General features: G+C 38.4%; 3 protein-coding genes, 1 long non-coding RNA gene and 1 pseudogene across 10 annotated transcripts; 2 read left to right on the top strand and 3 right to left on the bottom strand.

Annotated features, from left to right (window-relative positions):
- Positions 1-137: 137 nt before the first annotated feature.
- LOC118041971 (protein LYK5-like) lies at positions 138-2,896 on the bottom strand (annotated as a pseudogene).
- Positions 2,897-3,294: 398 nt separating this feature from the next.
- Positions 3,295-5,363, top strand: LOC118042005 (uncharacterized). The gene is made up of 7 exons (XM_035049511.2): positions 3,295-3,612; positions 3,828-3,888; positions 3,968-4,062; positions 4,162-4,195; positions 4,385-4,439; positions 4,523-4,565; positions 5,110-5,363. The coding sequence occupies exons 1-7, from the start codon at positions 3,415-3,417 to the stop codon at positions 5,179-5,181; spliced, it is 558 nt and encodes a 185-aa protein (XP_034905402.1). The 5' UTR covers positions 3,295-3,414; the 3' UTR covers positions 5,182-5,363.
- A 678-nt stretch (positions 5,364-6,041) lies between these two features.
- Positions 6,042-7,038, bottom strand: LOC118042004 (calcium-binding protein CML37). Its single transcript, XM_035049509.2, has one exon. It carries the CDS (start codon positions 6,845-6,847, stop codon positions 6,269-6,271), a length of 579 nt encoding a protein of 192 aa, XP_034905400.1. The 5' UTR covers positions 6,848-7,038; the 3' UTR covers positions 6,042-6,268.
- A 1,890-nt stretch (positions 7,039-8,928) lies between these two features.
- Positions 8,929-12,692, top strand: LOC118042006 (uncharacterized). Of its 3 annotated transcripts, none has more exons than XR_012169258.1 (4): positions 8,929-9,345; positions 9,808-10,212; positions 10,402-12,281; positions 12,367-12,692. It is a non-coding gene; the product is annotated as an uncharacterized lncRNA (long non-coding RNA). The 3 variants fall into 3 exon arrangements; XR_012169257.1 differs by having other exon boundaries at positions 8,930-9,345; positions 9,808-11,104; positions 11,747-12,281; XR_004686402.2 differs by having other exon boundaries at positions 8,931-9,345; positions 9,808-12,281.
- LOC118042003 (uncharacterized protein At1g76660) lies at positions 11,014-17,252 on the bottom strand. 5 transcript variants are annotated; one of them, XR_012169255.1, is made up of 4 exons: positions 16,322-17,252; positions 14,558-15,728; positions 13,577-13,944; positions 11,014-13,308 (listed from the first exon to the last, which is right to left on the bottom strand). XR_012169255.1 is itself a non-coding variant. In XM_035049506.2 (3 exons), the coding sequence occupies exons 1-3, from the start codon at positions 16,364-16,366 to the stop codon at positions 13,724-13,726; spliced, it is 1,437 nt and encodes a 478-aa protein (XP_034905397.1). In that variant the 5' UTR covers positions 16,367-17,252; the 3' UTR covers positions 11,014-13,723. The 5 variants fall into 5 exon arrangements, 2 of the variants coding, with proteins under 2 accessions (XP_034905397.1, XP_034905398.1); XR_012169254.1 differs by having other exon boundaries at positions 11,014-13,576; positions 13,671-13,944; XR_012169256.1 differs by having other exon boundaries at positions 13,671-13,944.
- Positions 17,253-17,497: the final 245 nt, after the last annotated feature.

Below are 17,497 nucleotides of genomic sequence, written 5' to 3'. Positions count from 1 at the left end.
ACAATGTATACACAGCTTGCAAGACCACAGTGACAATGACGTTCATGGAGTGTTAAGAAAGCAGTGTTTCACTTGTGCAGTTGCATGTCTGATAAAACATATTAGTTAATACGTTGGCATGAAATGTGCTGTTGCTGATCTAGCTCCCCTAGCCTAAAGACACGTAGAGCGATCAAGCTCATCGGATGGATCCCAGTCGAATGAAGACGAGAGGAACCTGGACAATATCATGAAAACTTGAGTCATCGAAGCGCTTGTATTGAGATCATGAAAGACACAGCTTTTAGCCTGCTGGGCCATTGGGAAGGCTAGATCCAAGGGGTATAGGAAGCCAGAGAGTCTCTCACGTCGTCTACCTCAAGCACACGCACTATCGTTACGGAGAGCATCTCATCACCTGAACTCTTTTCAATAGCCGCTGCAGCTGCTTCCTTCCCAGATAAGAGCTCCAACATAACAACCCCAGATGCTAATCTCGGGGCGGACTCCATTTTATATGCATTCAAGGGGCCAAATAACTTTGAGTAGCCACTATCGTGCCTTGTCGATTGAAATCCACCATCTTGGTCATTTTCCAGGGTTATTGCCAACCCGAAATCAGCAAGCTTGGCTCTCAAATTGGCATCCAAAAAAATATTGCTGGTCTTCAAGTTTTTGTGGATATAGAGAGGGTTGGTGTAGTTGAAAAGGTAATTGAGGGCATCAGCCACATCGTAGGCAATCTGCATCCATGCAAGGCTTCGGTATTTGTTGTTAGATAGAAGCCAATCAGCGAGAGAGCCATTCTCTGTGAAATGATAAACAAGGTGAGTGGTGCCCTCATGTACGCAGAAACCAGAGAGCCTAATGACGTTGGAGTTATTGATCATCTTCAAAATGTCAATCTCGTTAGAGACATCCCCTTTCATGACCTTAACAGCAGCTGTATTGCCCTTAAAAGATTGGCAGTGTGTTGGGTTTTGAAGTGGAGACAGGCTTGTACTGAGAGATTTGCGGTACCAAAACAGAAATCCAAAGATCGTAAATACAAGAACGAGCAAATCAGAACCTATCCCAACGCCCGCATGCACCCGATTGTAATCGGAAGAGCGGGCGCAATGGGGGTCTGCAAGGTAAGCGGAGGGACTGCCGATATGTTCAATTTTGGTGGTCTCAGTGGTCAAAGGAACCAGAAGTGAAGGGGAAAATGACACTGGAGGACGACAGCATGTTTGAGTCAAACAGCCTCTGATGGTCGACACCGAACAACCAGGGATTGTAACTTGTAAGAAATGGAATTGCCCCAGTTGATCATGTAGGTGAACTAGTAGTTAACCCCTAAAGCATTCTGGTTGGAAGTTGGGCAAGCACACCTCAGGGGTATCAGGGGAATGAGTCCCGCGGTCAGATTCAGAAAAACATAGGGGTTCTGGGATATCGAGGACTGGCAAGTGGTGAGGCCTTGGTAGGTGTTGTTGGCCACCGTGAAGTTTCGTATCCGTGCTTGAGAGTGTAGTTGACGTTGTGCTGGTAATATTGACGGGCATAACAGGAGCAGTTGACGGGAACCAGTGGCGGAGCCACAATGGAGATTAAGGGGGCAATTATCCGCCACTGGTAGTAATTAAAATATATATATATATATATAATAACTTAACAAGTTTAATTTTGTTTATTAATTACTAAATCCAAGCTTTTTTTTTTTTTTTGAATTATTGTTCCTCCCTCTCTTCTTTTGATAAAATTTTTTCTTCAAATCCTAACGTATTAATTAGTTAAGTAAGTAATTTTTTATGCTTTATATTTTAGGTGAGTTTCTTTTATTTTTTCTATTTATTCCATTGTCTAATTTTAGTTTTATTCCTTAATAATTAGTTATTAAAAATGTTAGAGTTTATTATAATTTATAGATTTGTTAAATTAATATGTACATGAATAAATATTATATGCATATGAATATTAATTGAAACAAGTTTTGATGAATTAATATGTATTTTTGTTATGAATTTCATATGAAAAATGATGGTGATCAACTTACTAGTAATTAAAAATAAAGTACTCAACAACTCAAAAAAATTAGAGACATTATAAAAAAAATTAAAAATATATATTAATATTTATATTTAACCCACTTGTATAAAACAACAAGTCAACAAAGAATTGTTGCCAATAATTTCATTAGTCCCTGGAAGATTTAGAAATAGATAAATAAAAGTTTAATTTTATATATTTAGAAAGAATATCTTTAATAAAATCATTATGAAACAATTTTAAAATATAAAAACTCAAAAGAATAATTATAATATAGGTTTTTTATTTTAAAAATATTCTTAAATTATTTTTACTTGACATGAGTTAGTATATGTATTTTAAATTAATTTCTCTATATATAATATATGTTTATATAATATATAATATTAAGTATTTTTTTTAGTAATTTATCTTTTTTATTTAAAAATTTTTTGGCTCCGCCACTGACAGCAACCACGACCTGGGAGGTGGTGGGAATGGAGGCATTTTCGGAGGAGATGTGATTGATGGAGGCGATAAGAGTGGCTGCGCCTAAAAGTTTGGCAATAAGGGAAGGAGAGTCAAAGGGAAGATCGGAAGGTGATGTAAGAAGATTTTACTCCGTTGCACACAAATCCTTTGGTCGTGTTATCGAAATTGTCGCAGTTCGGTTCTCTTGCTGCTCGTAAAAGCAGCCGCAGCCATTTTTAAAAAAAAATTAGTGTAGTTAATGCTGATATTATTCCATATTAGGAATTTAGTTTTAATTAACATATAAATTGATTCGCCGATTCTTTATATATATATATATATATATATATATATAAGGCTTTTGCTGTAGTATAATTAGCTGATATTATTCCATATTTAGACACGAATATATTTCCTGACAAACAAAACTTTCCATGTTCTGGAACCTAGAGAATTTTCAGTTCCTGGAAGTCGACCCTTGGGGATAAGGAAATTCTCGAAGGAGGACGGACTGACGAGGACCAAGGTAATAGGATGCTAAAGAATGCCTATAATAGAGCGAGCAAGAAGGGTGAGAGTGAAGCGAGGGAAAGCTAATAAAAAAAGAAAAACATAAAAATAGAACTGCTTTGAATCAAAACATATTACTAAGTACAGATATAATACTATTATTCTATACAACTAATAAAAAAATAAGTAAATTTTATTGCAACCACAGAAACAGGCTCCTCCCAATTTCGGGCTCCTTGTGACTACTGTCTTGAGGGGGGCTGAAGTGGGCTTTCTTCGACCAGGATATATTTATATTGTATAAAACCATTTTTAAATAAAGTGAAGGACAACAACCACAGAAACAGGCTCCCAACTTGGGCTCTTCTTGTGGCATCAGAAACCAACCCTGTGGCTTTCCAGTCTGTCTTGAGGGGGACTGAAGTGGGCTTTCTTCAACCAACCATGTCCTCCATCTCTTCTTCAATGCTTTTCTCCTCATCGCCTCGTCCTCCTCCTCCGCCTCAGGTGCTTCGTGTCAGCTCGCTCTACACAGCAAAGCCTTCCTTCTCCGATTCCATGGCCACCTCTGCTCCCAAGTGGGCCCAGAAGACTATTACTCTGCCCCCACACCGCCGTGGCTGTCATCTTATTACCCCAAAGGTTTCTTCTTCTCTTCGCATCGAGATTTTTTAGTTGGATTCAAGAGAAAATTCTTTTTTGATGAGAATTCTAGCTAGAACATTCAATTAATGAAAAAAATTAAAAAAAATTTAGTGCTGTTTCTTTACCTACTACATCTAACAACAACAATAATATAGGCATGCTTATACTTTCCAATTACCTAATTGATTTTCTCTTATTATTATAAAACATAGATACTGAATGAAATTGGGAGTGACTTGTCAGAATTCAAGTGCGGCCTTGCCCATCTCTTCTGTAAGTGAAAAAAGCCTCATTTTTTGTTTTATTATTCATTGTTTCGATGATGTATGTCTAATGAATATTTCTATTTCAGTGCATCACACAAGCGCCTCTCTTACTATCAATGAGAATTACGACTCTGATGTCCGAGATGACACCGAGACTTTCCTCAACAAAATTGTTCCTGAGGTAAACACCTCCCCCTCCTTTTCCTTTCTCTTTCATTTACCAACAAGATTCAGTCTTTGGACTCTTCTTCTTACTTTCCTTTATTTCCTATGTTTTCAGGGAAGATCTGCTCCTTGGAAGCATACCCTCGAAGGTCATTGTTTCTGTCCTTGTCCTCAATGTTAAATGCAATGAATTTTCTTTTTATTTATTCCCTCATACAGCAACTAAATAGATATAGAAGAGGGATTGTGAAAGTACTACTATTTCTAGTTTCTGATCTCGTCTAATTTGAAATTTATCCACCTATACTAATCAATCTCTGCATTTAACACTTTTGCAGGTCCAGATGACATGCCGGCACACATTAAATCATCAATGTTCGGATGTTCCCTAACGTGCGAATACTTGCTACTTTTACTCCTGTTTTTTTTTTATTATTATTTATTCTATCATTTACGTAGTTTCTATTCCTGTGCAGGGTTCCAATCACTGATGGAAAGCTTAATATGGGCACTTGGCAGGTTTGTGAACATCCTTTCTTTTGGATTCCTTGGAATTGTGTCATGATCACGAGCTGATGCTCAGTCATGTACGTGCATTATTAACAGATGTTTTCCATTTTAATTATAAATAATGGGTGGTCTGAATGCTTCAATTGCACAAGTAGTTGTTGATGCTCAGCTTCCTCTTCTTGTTTTGTTTGATAAGAAATGCTTAGCTTTTTGTTGCCGCACTGGTATTCGTTGGTTTATACTTCATATGGTTATAAAACGACCATTATTGAGAATAATATGTTGTGCTGAACCAGTACATCAAATTAATGTTTTGAAAGCATGTAGAATGGAACATTTTTTTTTCGGACTTGAGATATCTTTTCCTTTTCTTTCAATTAAGAAAGAAATTGCTTGGAATTGAGATATCTTATTAACTAGGCTTTCCAATGTTTACGAATACTAGGTAATTTGAGGCTGTAATAGTGTGCATTGACCTCCACACATTTTATCTCTAACAGTGCAGTACAGTATTGATAACAATTCCCTTCTTATATATACTGTTCTGGTTCAGGGAATATGGCTGTGTGAGCACCGGGACCACCCTACTGCGCGTAAAGTTGTGGTTACCCTCAATGGAATATGAGGAGCTAGTATTTGGCTTTTGTATGTTTGTAACTTAAGATGATGCTGTGGCAGATTATCGTGCCTGTTTCACATTTTAACGGGACATACTGCCCTTGTTTTGTTCCTGGACTTGGCGTTCTGATGACTTCGAGCATATTAAAAACTAGATTCATAGAATAAATTATATTGTTACAGCTACAAGATGAAATCCCAGTAGCTTCTGAGTCCCATGTATTTGGATTTTTAAGATGCAACTGCTGATGAATGAAATGCATACCAAAAAAAGGTTTGCTTCCCATCAACACGATAGCAGCAGAATGTCATCATTCTATGGTAAGTAAGTGGTGGAGTATCATTTTTACGAGCCATCTTTTCCAAGCCAACGGCTACAATCGAGCAGAATTGAACGCAGCCACAATAGAAAAACAAAGGATCTTCTTGATCCCCAAGCCGCTGGAAAATCCCAGCAACGCTGCCAGAGGAGTCTGAACAAACCCAAGGGAGACCCAATCTGAAAGAAACCCAGCTCGCCCAGACCCCATATTAGACTGAGAGAGAGGCGTAAATGACCCCTCTCAATCAGCAGGAACATAGGAAGCATCACCAACCGAAGCCCATAGAAAAGAAGGAGAATTCCAGCCGAAGCCTGCCAAAATCAAACTACGTTGCATCCAGGAGAGATTCAGCTCGCGTCGTGGGAAAAGAAGAGGCGTGAACAGTCACTCTGGTATCCACGCAGTAAATTTCCCAAGGGGTTTTAGAGTTTCTGTTAATATTTCTAAGTTTAGCTTGGCAGGCAATTGCTTAAGATTCGGAAGAAATAAATTCGTGAGAGTTAACAGTTAATGATATCCCAACAAACTTACAGTTAATCAAATATGCACAGAAAGATAATGAATATTTAACAATTCAAGGAGAACAAATGAATCAAGGAGAGATGGATTCGAACACTCAAATAGTTCACAAAGAATGGTATCGGTTTTGGAGAGCGGAGCTACAAACCACTCGGCCAATTCCTATTCTACTATTTTATTTTTATTTCACCTGATAGAACACGGATGTACATATGTGAAGTGGGAGAAGGGCAGGGCATGGATGGGAATGAACTAGCGCATCATGGCAGCAAACTCGTGGAAGCTAAGAACCCCGTCTCCATTGAGGTCGAAGGTACGGATGATAGCCTTGCAGTCGTTGATGGAATTGGACCCCCCCAATCGACTCAACATCCGCTTCAAGCTGGTGTGAGTGATGCAGCCAGAGCCAGGCTCAGTCTCGTACAATCCAAAAGCCTGTCTGAGATCCTCGGTCTTCTCTTCCTCTGAAACATTGCCTGTCATCAAGCATAGGAAGTCCTGGAACCCCAAAAGCCCGTCTCCATCCATATCAGAGAACCTGATGGCAGCCTCAGCTTCCTCGATGGAAAGCTTACCTCCAACAGAGGTAATACAGGACTGCAACTCAGCAGGAGATATCTTTCCATCTCCATTTTCATCAAAGTAATTGAAGACCCTTCGGAGCTCGTTGCTGTGATCTACCACATTAAGAGCACTAGTGGAGTTGTTGACGCTTGTGGGATGTGGTTTGTCATGGGATTTCCTTGGAGATAGTTTACGACGTAATCTTGCGAGAGGAGATGAATTGGCGGGAGTTGAATAAGGTGGAGATGAAACCGAGTGTGATTTCATGATATATAGCTAGATAGCTGGGTTGAGGTTTGAGATATATAGCCTAGTACTTTTCTGAGTTTTGATCGTAGAAGAAGATGAGATAGCTGAACTGGAGAAGGGAGTAGATAGAAAGAGAAGTAGAGGTGAGTTGTGTTTGCAGGGAGTATGGTTAAAATGAAAGGAGGGAGTGGTCATGGCAATATATAAAGGTTTGGTTCTGGGGGCTGATTTTTTATAATTGATGCCGTCATGCTCAGGGGTGTAAAAGACGTGGCTTCAGGAATGGATAAGTGAGTGAAAGAACACGGTTTTGTTGGGCATGACTGGCCAGTTGTTTCTTTTTTAAAAGATCTAGAATCCAGACGCGGAAAGGAAGCGCGTGGAGGAAGCTTCCCTCCTTCTTGACTATTATTTCCTCGGGGCGGGGGGGGGGGGGTAACCGTCGATTTAATACATTAAAATAAAATATTTTGTTTAACTTAGTTTATATATATATATATATGACAAAATTAAAGCACAAAAACAAGAAGAATTACATCCTTGGGAAACAAAATTAAATCCCACTCTCGATATGCATGGAAATGTTTCTTTCCATATATATTGTCTCTTCACCTCTTTACAAACAAAACAAAATTAAAAGAGAAATCCCTAACCATCTCCTCCTTCCTATCATTCATGTTATGCGGTCAAGAAAATGGCGTCGCTTCAACCCTCTTTGGTCGCTCCTAATTCCTCTTTGGTCAATCCTAATTCCTCTCGTTTTCTCACCCTTTTTTTTCCATCGATGGTGAAAAATTTATAACTTGGAATTGTGATTGCATTTTGGACATTGATGATAAGTATGCCGAGTTTGTGAGAGAGACATGGTGGCTGGGCTGATCAGTTGCATGCATGCGTTGTTCATTTAACGTTTACAAAGAACAAGGAGAAAGCAATTGATAAACGTTGGTCATGGCTGCCGCTTCTTCTTCTCTAAACACATGAGGTCATCATCATGCATGGCTTGGTTTAGCAAGAACAAGTTTATAAAAGATAATCGATGATCGATGTTAAAAAAAAAAAAAATACTTTCTAACACTTATTATCACCATGACTAGGAGCGTATCAATGTAGCAAGAGGAGAAATAACTAAACTGATTTTCTCATGAGGTTAGATTAAAATAAGATTGGTCATTTTTATAGGAGTGTCATGGAAGGATAGTTATTTCTTTGGACTTATTCAGAAAAAAGATAGTTGTTATTTTAAATCTGGTTAATTATTAAATTCAAATACTTTGAGTTTAGTATATTTGAGAAGTTACTATTGTCTTAGACTTGACAAACTATTAAATTTAAGTGTTTTGAGTTTGATATATTTGCTACTTGTATTATCTCATTTTTGTGGATATGTCAAAAGAGAATGATCATTCTCTTGTGTGCATCTAAGAGATAATGATTATTACTTTGAATTTGATTAATTATCAAGTTTAAGTGTTTCGGGTTTGATATATTTATTATACCCACATTACCTCACTTATTTGTGCATGCTAAGGAACAATAATCATTCTTTTAAGTGTTTCAAAGGAGGATGTGTATTGTCGAAACTTGGTACACTACCAAGCCTAACTATAAATAAATCTGGCTCATGCCTTGGTACATTACTAAACCCCACTCGAGTCATGCTCATTCTTTTCTTTTGAATATGTTTTTTTTTTTTAAAAATAAAAGATCATAAGAATTTTTTTAACCCGTCGAAATAAGTTTATGAGCTGTTAGATTTAAATGATGTATATGAATAAAATAAGACTATGATGATGTGCGTGATGTGATCACCATGACTCGGACTGTATCAGCGAATATAATTTAATCAAGACTGATAGCAAATTGCTTAATTTGGTTTTACATTGTGAATTGAAGAAGATCATAGAGAGCGTAGGATGAGGAGGAGTAGCCGCCACAAAATGGGAATCGCTATTATTGTGGGCGGGGTGACCCCACGATGCCCCACAGCCCACAAGATTCGACAAGACTCGTACTGTACCCGTACTGTCCTCTCCATCATTCCAGCAAAACACAAGCATCTTTTGATAAGTTTGCCGCGTGTTTTATGCGTGGACTGGACATCGCGATAGGTATTTCCTCTCTTCATTTCCGATTAACAATTCGAGGACTAAAACAATTAATATTTAGATATTTTATTTATAATATACAGAAAAAACGAAAACGCGGGGCAAAAATACTGTGGACTAGTTGTAGCCAGATTTTAGTCACTGCATCCTTTCCATCTTTCTCTTTCGTTTTCCCCTCTTTCGTTTTTTCTTTTCTACTTCCAGCCATTACCTCCGGTTAATTCAGCCTTCAACAACACCCAGAACAAAACCCCCCTGGTTTTTTGTGAGAGAAAAAATAGGAGTTTTTTGGGAGAGAAACGAAGAGAGAAGACAACACAACAACCGGTACCTGCCATTGATGTGAAGGAGTCGACGGTGGATCCTTTCTTGGTTGAGGCTTTACAGAACCACATCTTCCTCACACCAGTTAGTGTTTGCTTCCTTTTACTTTCGATTTCTTGATGTGGTTTTTAAGTTCTTTGCTGGTTTTGTACAAAATTTTTGGTTATTAGCTTATTTAGATATGTTTGGCTATTTGGGTTTCTAGGATTTTGTTGTTTATTGATTTTTTTGGATGTGTTTGGTTAAATTTGTATTTTTATGGATTTTTTAGGGTTTGTAATTTAATTTGGGAATTGGGGTTTGATTGATTTGGAGATTGTTTTATCTAGGAGCTTTGACTAAACTGGTATGTTTATGGAACTTATTACTGGGTTTATTTATGGAAGACTTGGAGTAGGTTTTTTAAAGGGACAGACCAAGTGTGCGAATGTGATTAGAGATCTTTATTATTTTTTGTTGATTTCACGGTTTCACCTAAACATTTGGCTTCTGAATTTTGGATTTTAATTATAATTCATTTATTTTCTTTTTAACTTATATATGTAGGAGCAGCTTTGACTATTCCGAATCTTCATCGATTACAGTTCTCCCAATCTCAACTTCCAGCTCATCCATTCCGAAGGCTTTTGTTGTAGACAAGCCCGCGTTCAGCCAGATAAGTTGCTTTTAAAACCTGGTTTGCTTTGTGCTGGTTTGGTTGCCTTTTTAATCATTATGGGTCCGCAGATTATGATTTTATCTGGATTTGCATGTTAGTTGTTGTTTGTTGTTTCCATTTGTATGTTTTCTCTCTTTTTTTGGTTCTTTTTACCGTTTGATGGTTTGTTCTGCTTTTTTTGTTATTTGGATTAGTTGCAGTTCTGATTCTAATGGTTCTGTTTCTCCTTCTCAGTCTCTTCCTTGACAATAGAGGAGTCTGTCTTGCTACCAAGGTTCTTAGTTGCTTCTGAGGCCTATTTTGCGACTTTGTTCCCGTTCATGTTGGTTTTTAAGTGTTCTCTGTCCTGTGGATATCCACTTCTTCTTTTTCTATTTGTTATCCAGCTCTTTTTTTGGGTTGTTTCATGTTTCGCTCCTATTGGTTGGTTGGGCAGGTGGTTGGTTGTTCTGATTCTCATATTTTTTTTCCTTCCTTCTCAGCCTCGAGCTTTAGCAGGGAGGAGGCTGTGTTGTTATAAGGATCATTGGTGCATTTTGGAGGGTTATGTGGCTACGACGTTGTGTTGGATTGTTCTTTGGTCTGGGGTTATTGACTTCATTCATGTTTTTTTACCTGGTTTTTCTTTGCTTGCCGAGTTTAACCTTGCCTCTGTTGCTGAATTTTTTAACGGGTTTCAGGTTGTTTGCTTCAAGTTTCTTTAACCAGTTAGTTGTTGTTTCATCTTTTGATGTTTGGTTGTTATTTCTTCTTTGCTTTTTCCTCTCTTTTGCAACACTTCTATTCTGCGCTTTTTCATTATGTTGTTTCACTTCTTTTTTTTTGGTTGCCCAGTCTTTTTAGAGCTTTAGTTCAGATGAGCTTTCCGTAGTTCTTTTTCTGATGGTTTTTTACCCTTTTTTAGGTCCTAACCTCCCACCAGGAGAGACTGCCTTGCTATTGCTAGCATTTTAAAGGGTTTTGATTGTTGTTGGTTGGCTTTGGAGCGTCTCTTATTGCTATTTTTTTTTTCCTTTGTTTTCCTTGTTATAGTAGGGGTTTGTATCTTGGGGTTGATAGCCCAGGTCAAAAAACATTTTCTGGTTTGTTTCCAGCTTTGCTTTAATCTTTTTTTTTTTTTTTTCAGGTTGGCATTGTATTTTAACCTGTTATTCATCTCCTTTCTTTACGATATCTGTGCTGCTGGTAGTGTATCTTGCTTTCTTCCTCAACCAGGCTTATTTTTTTCCTTGCTAGGTCTGTTTTTTTGGTTCATGATTTGAATCCCTTAGTTAGTGCATTTTCCTTTTGTCTTCTGTCTTCTTGGATGGTTGCTTTCCCTTCGCCTGTCTTTGTTTGGTTCTCGGGCTTTTCTTACTCAGATACAAACAAAGGAATAGCTTCTCACAATGGAAACGACACGTGCTGATTGTTTGGTGGATAGTGTATTGATTTGCCTGGAGATTTACTTCAGACAAGTTTTTTTTTCATCTCATAGTGGTTGTAGGATTGCCTTGTGCTCTTTATAATCTTCTTGCAATCCTTTCCAGTCTTTTGTATTAATGTGGTCCTCTAGGCTCTAAGACATGCTCCTTTTTGTTTGTCCTTTCATTCTCTGCCTTTGTACTGCGTTTTGATGTTGCATCTTCTCTTCTTCTTCTTTTCCTGCTTTTTGATCATTCGAGTTCTTCACTGTTTACTTCCAATCCATATGCCTGTTTTATACTGTTCCTTTGTTTTTTATGCCAGTTTTTCTTTATTTATGCTGGGTGTTTTTTACTCCTAGTACAATCTTTTTTTTTTTTTCCTTTTTCTCGTCTCTAACATTTCTGCCTTCTGATGATGCAGTTACAATCGATTTTAGAATGTTCTTCTTTGGTCCCCGGTTCTGTCATTAGCGAACCTGCTCTCAATTGACAGGTTGGCTGTCGTGTGCTTAGACAGTATGTAAGGTTGATCTGATGATATTTGCTTGAAAAGAAAAGGGGAGGGAAACATCTGGCAGACTGCAGACTTATTCAGATTCTACTTGTGTTGCTTTAAGTTGGTCAGCTATAGAGGGATAGATACAAAGTGGGGCGGGTCAAACGATAGATTAGCCATCGGTACAGTGCCCTTCCGTTTTAGGGGAAGGAAAAAATGTCATAAAGCATGAAACCGTTTGATAATAATGATTAATTTAAAGCAATTATTAGTTTTCGTTCAAGCCAAAGATAACGCTATTGCAGATACTTATTTTGGAGATATCCATTTAAGGCGTAAATGGTGCTTTGTTTGTCATAGTTTCAGATAACGTGAAATGCAGCCCTGTAAAGCAGCGTGACCTCTTTCTTTTTATAACACGTTCTGTCCCATTTTTTTGTGGTTGGATTCGCAATTCCAGGTTGGCCATGATGTTTCTTGCCTCTTCTTCCTTCGATCACTTTCTTTCCATTATCATCAGAACTCAGTTTTACGTTTGGATGCAGGAACAATTAGCGTTAAGCCACGCGGCTTTGCAGTCTAGAGACTTTCATGAGGGGCTATGAGTATTTTTTCCCCCCCGTCCTTTCGATGCCTTTCCCAAGACCTCCGCTGCTGCTTCGTCTCAAGCCTGCTCACACCATCATCTTGGCAATCGTTTTCCCTTTTTCCTTTGTGCTAATAAGACTGTAATTGCGACCTCAGAACATGCCATGTTATTTAAGAGCCATTGTTGCTGTTGTCTGAAGTTAGATCTTCCTGGAACCTTGCTAAGTCCTTGCATTTGTTGCTGATTTTGGGTTTCCCCTTGTTAATTCATGCCTTTTCGGCCTCTTAACTTGCAATCCTAGACATTGACGATTAGGCATCCGTTTTGGTCGACCGATCCACGTTTATTCATGATTCGTTCCATGGGTAAGGCGCGACCCAGACACGAATTAGTGTATAAAACTAAATAAAATAGAATAATATAATAAATCTTAATTCAATTAAAAAATTAAGTTCTAATTTTACAATTAAATAATAAATACTAAGAATAATCATTTCCCTCTGTCCTTTCTTCATCGTACTTTCTCCGTTTTCCTCCCCTGATGCAAGTTTTCAACACTAGTGCTTGAGTTTTACAACGCAGATCCAAAGGTCGGCAATTCATGCAGTGTTTTTCAACCTTTCCACCGCTACTTCTGGGCGGAGCAGACATTCTGCTCGTTGTCTTTTTGAAATCTTCACATCTTATTAGCCAAGGTCATTCTAAGCAAGCACACATGGACATGACTGCATCGGATCTGCATGATTATATTGACATGCTATTACATATCATGATCCCTTTTGATATTCTATTTTCTTCTCCTTTCAATTTGCGAGACGAACCTCCTCATATTTAAATATTCGATCACCTGGTTGTTGACTTGAAATTGAAGCTCAATCTCAACCGCCGCTGCCGCCACCTTGGCATTATCAATCGATCCGTCATTTAGCCAAATTATCAAATAAAAGGTTCATAACATGCATAGATCTCTCTCTACACATAAATGATGAATATCCACAACATGGCTGCTATTGCTGAACTGATTTTCCAAAAGGAACATATCACAACTTATTGGGGACAAAAGTTGCTTTTTACCACACATAATTAGACATCAAATATTATGACTTATAGAGAAGTGGAGAATTAGGAAGGCAATACACTCATCAATCAGAGATATCAGGCCACACCTGAAAGAGCAGCAGGGAAGGCAGATTAGGTTGGATCACAGGTTAGACCATGCCACCTATCACATAAACACAAAGAAGAGCGTGACAAAGAAACCTTTAAGTTAATACACAGAGAAAACAACTGGCAGCTTGCTTAATCTCTACTCTCTAGTCATGCCATGCAAAATCTCCTTTGCCTTCTCTTAAGCTTCTTCCCCTCCTGTAGTCAATTTCTGCATCAGAGCTCGATAATCCCAAATGATATTTCCTGCTGGTTTTAGATGATGCCATCTTTGAGAATATGTCATAATCGGTCACAACATGGTTACTGGGTGTAATTGATCCAGAGACATTCCCAGGTTGCCATCTTAATTTAGGGTCTGAGTTTACTAAGAAAAAAAAGATCTCTGTGAGAGCATATCTAAAAAATTGGATGTCTTATACATGGTGAGGTAAATTTAAGTATGCACAACATTAACAATGCACATAAAAGTTTAAAGACGTCATAAAAGTTTAAAGACGTGAGGAGATGGAGGGTGCTCTATTTATCAAACCAATTTTTTTTTTTTGAAAAGTGAAAACACATACCCGCACGCAGAGGTTGTTGAGAAAAGCAAAATGTACAAAGATTGCAACATTTTAGGTTATCTGCCAAGAAAAAACTTGTCTCAAGTTGAGCGAGCCAAAAGCCTTGACTGTTAACGCTCCGATATTATAGAGAACATCCCTTGCCATGCTCTCTTTCTTATCCACCAAAAATCATAAACTTCCCAATCTTTCTAAGCATCAAGAGCTTTTGCCACCACGTTTTTAAGTTTAGAACATCAAATTGAACATAGGAAAAAGGTTTGACTGCTGAGAAAACATAGATTAAAAGTTGCTTTGGGAACTGAGATCGCGTCATTGTTCAATGTCACTCTTCTGAGATTCCATTTTTTTCTTTTCTTTGCCCATAATTTCAGAACAAGAAACAAAGAAATGCGGATAAAGTTAAAGAATCACCTTCATATCTATCAGACGTGACAGGCACTTCACAGCATACTACCCGGTCAGCAAGATCTGATTTCAATTTAAGGCTATTCTGTTTTGGCAAGTTCGCATTTGCTTTTTGACCCTCATTCAGTAATGAAGCTTCCATACTTTCTTCCATGGTAGGTTTGGCTGAAGTAAAAGGAGTCATGCTAAATGTGTCCTCCATTACATCAGAAATCTCTACATATTGAGGAGTAGTGATTATCTCATCAGCACTGAAGCCAAACGATGCTCTGTAAGCTTCTAATTCTTCTGCATCCTGCTTGGGACTTTTATTATGCCTGTTCTGGTGTCCATTTCCACTAGCAGGGTAAACATCCGAATCCTTGGAAACACTTAACCTCCCACCAGCATTTGGATTATGGTCCAGATAGAATCGTGCAAATGTAGCGGGACAGAAGAAATTTGAATCATGTGACACCATGGAGGCACCAGTAGTCTCGTGCCCAAAAAGCCTGCCAGATCCACTCCTTGAATATTTTCCATTTTGGGGAGAAACTGAAGGACCCCAATCCCGGGGAAAACCACGTTCAGGAAAAGACGCTGATAAACAGTCACCTGAAGTCCTAGAAATTGGTGATAGGAGACTGCTGGCAGGACTTCCAGGATAGGGAGAATCTGTTGATTGAAGATCAAATGCAACACTGTAATTGTTCTTTTCAGCGCCTTTGAGATCCCTAAATGATGTGAGGAATTGAGCAAAAGGAACGTCTGGGGAAGAGGGCGTAGTTAAGTGAGCCAACTCTGGTGGGGGTGTAAGAGGAGCAGTAGACGGCTCTGTTGTGAAGGTTGAGAAAACGGGAGGAGAAACCAGTTGTGTTTCGTGAGCATAAGGTCCAGTGGCAAACATTGTGGATGAAGGACCCCCAGGTGAGTTGGCAGATAATGAAAGGAAGCAGCTAGGAGACTGAGCAGTAGATGGGAGAGCAGAATTAGTAAATGACGCTGGTGAAGACGGGGGAGCTAGAAGTGATGGAGCTAGTGCTGTAGTTTGATTGGCTAGCCCAATAGGTTGAGGACCATTTGGCTGGGCTGCTGATGCATTTCCCTCAGGAATTCGAGATGCAGGCACAATACGCTTTCCACCTTTTTTCACGCTGAAACAAGACAATGCTCCCCAGCATCCTCCCCATCTCTTGCGCTGCTCAACATAGCGAAACAATTATAAGTAGATGACAAATTGCTCATGAAAAAGGAAAATCCAATCCAAATGTTTGAAAATTAGTGACAAGAAATCAAGAGCTAGCGTTGTGTATTTTAGATTTTACAAGGAAAATTCAAACGATTATAGATATAGAATCACCTTGTGCATACATTCATAGTATTTAATACTAAATGGACACACAAAAAAAAAATAAAATCTAGCGTGATCCAATTCTGTTAATGCATTATTATCCAGAAAAATAAAAGTTGATCTGGAACACAATAAAAGCAATTAGTAGATAAGAGGATTCTTATAATCAGATCTGTGCTTTTTCTTTTTTCATTTGATTTATATGAATTTCAATTTCCAATTTATTTCCTCACTTAAGAAGTAATAATAAATAAATGATTAAGATAATATTACAGATCTATCTATCCATCCATCTGAGGAAGGGAGGAAGAGATTGAAACAAAAAAGGAAGGCCGCGGAGGGCAAATAAGATTGGTAAGAGGCATCAGATCCAGATCTGGAGGACATGTATGTACTTATGTATGTATCTACCAGAAATAGAAATTGAAAGATAAACGTACCTGTTCCTGCTGCTGCTGAGGGAATCTATTCTGCTCCGACCCCATAACCGAGTCTGATAGATTGATAACCCACACTCACTCACTACTACTGCTTGCAGCCTTGTCTTGAACTCTACACAACACAGTACAACTACTTCTTCTTCAAGTTGCCATAGATTTGCTTTTTTATCGCCCTGCCGTGCCCAGTCCAGCTCTCTTTACCTTTCCATTATGGCCCAAACATCCCACTTTCTCTCCTGGCATTGCATTGGCTCATGTTCTCATCTAAAAAACATACGCCATCTTGAATTTGGATCAGGTTTCGATTTTCACACGCCAACAGATATCTACTAATCATTTGTCACTCAACACTCCTTCACAACGTCAGAAACTTTGCGAATTTGGGTCATAAAACTGGAAACATGCAAATTTTATCAGTCCAGCTCACAACGGTCCTTTGCTGTCAATAAATCTGTGAGCCTCGTAGCATGGTTTCTGCTTTGCTTGATCTTCAGTTTTCCTTTTCTTTTATACTAGATTTTGGCTTCGGCACTAACCAGAGGCTTCTCAATATTTTCACTACATAGTTGCTTATAAAAAGCAGAAACAATTATCATAGAGGCCATATTTGCACCTCTGCCATCATAGAGGCAATCACTTGCATACACCGGTCTACCGAAGGCTACGAACCAAACCCCCCAATGCACCACACTTTTCTCCTTTTTTTATTTTTCTTTTTTACAATCCAAACAAACTGGATATCACGGTTAATTCACCCATCTCTCTTATTTATGATAGTGAAAAGGACCATCGAGTACAACAAGGTATTTTTACGTGTTTTGCTCCGATTAGTAACTTCAAAGCCATGTTGTTTCAGTGGTACAAAAGCCATCACCACTATCGAAAACATAGAATAAAACACATGTTATCGAATGTCAAGAGAAACTTTCAATTCTCATATCAATCCTAAATAACCCATCTTCCAATACGTAGCTTATAATGGTTATTTATAAAAATGTTTAGCTTTCTTAATGAATTTTTTGCCCATTATTCAGTTCATTTGCCAACACGGAATCTTTCAAAAATCCAATAGAAACATGATTCGAGCTTGGAAGCCAGCGAGAAAAGCCCGCATCTTTTATTGCTGCAAGGCTCATTATTTATTAACCACACCCTCCTCCTTTGTCCGGGCTTGGG

The sequence above is a fragment of the Populus alba genome, chromosome 2, assembly GCF_005239225.2.
Source record: "Populus alba chromosome 2, ASM523922v2, whole genome shotgun sequence".
NCBI lineage: Eukaryota > Viridiplantae > Streptophyta > Magnoliopsida > Malpighiales > Salicaceae > Populus > Populus alba.
This window is presented reverse-complemented; position numbering and strand designations above follow the sequence as displayed.

Excerpts from the sequence above, each read along its gene's own strand:
- LOC118042005 (XM_035049511.2), top strand. The coding sequence starts at position 3,415 with ATGTCCTCCATCTCTTCTTCAATGCTTTTCTCCTCATCGCCTCGTCCT. Across the intron at positions 4,063-4,161 it reads TCAACAAAATTGTTCCTGAG|GGAAGATCTGCTCCTTGGAA; the intron begins GTAAACACCTCC and ends CTATGTTTTCAG. Across the intron at positions 4,196-4,384 it reads TTGGAAGCATACCCTCGAAG|GTCCAGATGACATGCCGGCA; the intron begins GTCATTGTTTCT and ends ACACTTTTGCAG.
- LOC118042004 (XM_035049509.2), bottom strand. The coding sequence starts at position 6,847 with ATGAAATCACACTCGGTTTCATCTCCACCTTATTCAACTCCCGCCAAT.
- LOC118042003 (XM_035049506.2), bottom strand. The coding sequence starts at position 16,366 with ATGGGGTCGGAGCAGAATAGATTCCCTCAGCAGCAGCAGGAACAG. Across the intron at positions 15,729-16,321 it reads CTCAGCAGCAGCAGGAACAG|CGCAAGAGATGGGGAGGATG; the intron begins GTACGTTTATCT and ends TATGTTGAGCAG. Across the intron at positions 13,945-14,557 it reads CACGTCTGATAGATATGAAG|TAAACTCAGACCCTAAATTA; the intron begins GTGATTCTTTAA and ends TTTTTTTCTTAG.